Consider the following 3,199-nt stretch of genomic DNA (forward strand, 5'->3'; position numbering starts at 1 on the left):
GGGGAGATGCGGAGGGGTTTGGGGGGTATTTTGAACCCCGCGAGGCCTTTGGTGCCATTTGGGGGGGATTTTGGACCCTGAGAGGTCTTTGGCTCCATTTTGGGGGGGATTTTGAATCCCAAGAGACCTTGGGCACCATTTTGGGTTCAAAAAAGGGGGGTGAAGGCTGGGGGGAAGCCCCCTCCCACCCCTCACCGCCTCCCCCTCTCCCGCAGCACCTACTCGAGCGGTCGTGGTACGCCGTGACGGAGACCTGCCTGGCCTTCACCGTCTTCAGGGACGACTTCAGCCCTCGCTTCGTCGCCCTCTTCACCCTCCTCCTCTTCCTCAAGTGCTTCCACTGGTTGGCCGAAGACCGGGTGGACTTCGTGAGTGCCGGGTGGCGAGAAAATGGGCGTAAAAAAGCTTTTTTTTTGGGAAAACCTCAACTCTTTTTCCACCTCTTTTGCAGATGGAAAGGAGCCCCAACATCTCCTGGCTCTTCCACTTCCGTATCGTCTGTGAGTATCTTGCTTTTCTCCACCCTGGGTCGGATCCTGCCCGGCCACGGGTGCTTTGCCGGTGTTTGGCACGTTGCCGGCAGCTGGTCAGGAAAGATAATTTTGGCAACGCTTTTGCATACAACCGGGGAAGAACCCGGTGCAGCCGAGCGTGAGATCGTCGGCGCTCGATAAACTTTATCCAGGGTAGTCTTGTTAACGAGGGAACATTAATGGGGCTGCAGGGGGAGCGGGATGGGGTTGCTGGGGGTTTAACGAGCCCCGGCTTGGAAAATACGAGGTCGGATCTACGGCAAAATATATTCCTGCTTCCGGTGAAGTGGGTTTAGGGGTGTAAAAATCATCTTTTGAAGGAATTGGGGTTTTTTTGGTGAGACATGGAGTCAGAAGACATGGTTCAAAGCAGAGGGGGCTTCAAACAAGACAGCCTCGTTACCGAGACGCATTAATTCAGCCCTTCATTAGCGCAGAGCCGTTTAACCCCCCCAGGACCGATGCTCCTCAAGGTTCCCACTCTGGTGGGATACGTTTCGGGGTGCGACCCTTGGAGCTTTAGTTTTTGGGGGTCTCCCCCCACCTCAAGGCTCATTATCTCCTTTCCTCGTTATCCCCTCATCCTGATTTCTTTCCCCAGCCCTGATGTTCCTCCTGGGAATCCTGGATTTCCTCTTCGTTAACCACGCGTACCACAGCATTCTCACGCGAGGAGCCTCCGTCCAGCTCGTCTTCGGCTTCGAGGTAGGAGATGGCTTCCTCTTGGAGAGGGACAAACCTCCGCGTCCGTCCCCGGGACGGACAAACGGCTCCTCGGCCGCGTCCTCACGCCCTACCGCGCTCTTCCTCCCCACAGTACGCCATCCTCATGACCATGGTGCTCACCATCTTCATCAAGTACGTCCTGCACTCCATCGACCTGCAGAACGAGAACCCTTGGGACAGCAAAGCCGTCTACATGCTGTACACGGAGCTCTTCACGGGTACGTTGTTCTCTTTCCCCCTTTTTTTCTTCTCATCCCACCCAATTTTGGGGTTTGGGGGGGGGGCTTTCCCATCTGGGCGTGGCCCGATAAAGCTTGATAAATCGTTACGAAGCTCAATTAGCCATCGATCAATGAAGACATGAAGCCTAGGTGGTGCTCAGCAGCACCCGAAGGTGTGATCCATCATCGTTAATGATCTGGATGACAGGGCAGCGTTCCCTCGGCCGCTTTGCCGGTGACACGAAACCAGGAGGAGTTGGCTGATGCACCACAGGGTCACGCCACCATCCAGAGGGACCTTTTCCAGCTGGAGAAATGGTCCAAGAAGAACCTCACGAGGTTCAAAGAAGGGATGGGCCAAGTCCAACAACCCCCGGCACGAGTCTACGCTGGGCAATGGTTCAACTGGGGGTTCTGGTGGACATCAGGTTGAGCACAAGCCAACAACGAAGGCCAACGGTGTCCTGGGAGGGTTGCCAGCAGGTTGAGGGAGGTGATGAGGGGTGGTGAGGCCACACCTGGAGACCTGAGTCCGCTTCTGGGCTCCCCAGTCCAAGAAAGACTGGGACATACTGGAGAACGTCCAATGAAGGGCCACCAAGACGGTGGAGAGGCTGAGAGAGCTGAGACTGGTTGCTCAGAGAGGTGGTGGCATCTTCATCCTTGGAGATACTCAAAAGCCGTTGGGTCACAGTCTTGGACAAGCAGCTCTTCGTGACCTGCTTGAGCAGGTGGTTGGACCAGATGACCTTGGAGGACCCATCCCCCCTCAACCAACCTGTGGTTGTCCCAGAACACGGGACCAGATGACCTTGGAGGACCCATCCCCCCTCAACCAACCTGTGGTTGACCAAGAGCATGGGACCAGATGACCTTGGAGGTCCCACCTGACCTCAACCAACCTGTGGTTGACCACGAACAAGACCCTGATGTGCTTTCTTCCCCCCAGGTTTCATCAAAGTCCTCCTCTACATGGCCTTCATGACCATCATGATCAAAGTCCACACCTTCCCTCTCTTCGCCATCCGCCCCATGTACCTGGCGATGAGGTGAGTTGACTTTGGCGCGGCCTCCGGCGCGGCTGCCGGCACGTCCTTCGGCTTGATCCCACCGGTTCCTTGACTTCTTCCAGGCAGTTTAAGAAAGCGGTGACGGACGCCATCATGTCCCGCCGGGCCATCCGCAACATGAACACGCTGTGAGTAACGCGGAGAACGCGGCTCCTGCCCCTTCCCGGGCGCTTTGAATTCCGTTGGCATCTCCTCGGTGGTTGCTTCTGAGGTGGGATCCACCTCAAAAAAACCTCAAATTTGAGGAAAATCCCTCATTTGCCGCATGGGAAAGAGGTCGGAAGGATCCTGTAGGGTGCCGGGGTCGTGGATATCTCAAACTCCTCCTGTCAAATACCTTAATTTAACCAAAAATCTGGTGGATATCGGCGAGGAGGAAGGGTCGGCTGGCGGTGGGGAGGACCCAGAACTCCCACGTTCCCCCTCCAACCCCCCTAAAATGGCGGGAAGGGGGTTGGTTTTTTTTTTTTCTCCGGCGTTTTCCACCGAATTTTCCTCCCCGCGCAGCTACCCCGACGCCACGCCGGAAGAGCTGCAGGCCATGGACAACGTCTGCATCATTTGCCGCGAGGAGATGGTGACGGGCGCCAAGCGCTTGCCTTGTAACCACATCTTCCACACCAGGTGGGCGAGGAAGGGGGATGGCACG

The 3,199-nt window shown here is 56.4% G+C and overlaps 1 protein-coding gene across 1 annotated transcript; it reads left to right on the forward strand.

Moving 5' to 3' along the window:
- Positions 1-215: 215 nt before the first annotated feature.
- Positions 216-3,174, forward strand: SYVN1 (synovial apoptosis inhibitor 1, synoviolin; the record flags this gene model as incomplete). The annotated part of the gene is made up of 7 exons (XM_009575375.1): positions 216-368; positions 452-500; positions 1,135-1,238; positions 1,351-1,477; positions 2,430-2,529; positions 2,613-2,678; positions 3,058-3,174. Coding segments are annotated over 7 exons (716 nt in total), but the record flags the coding sequence as incomplete, so codon positions are not given.
- Between the last annotated feature and the right edge of the window lie 25 nt (positions 3,175-3,199).

Source organism: Fulmarus glacialis, unplaced genomic scaffold, assembly GCF_000690835.1.
Source record: "Fulmarus glacialis isolate BGI_N327 unplaced genomic scaffold, ASM69083v1 scaffold32813, whole genome shotgun sequence".
NCBI classification, from domain to species: domain Eukaryota; kingdom Metazoa; phylum Chordata; class Aves; order Procellariiformes; family Procellariidae; genus Fulmarus; species Fulmarus glacialis.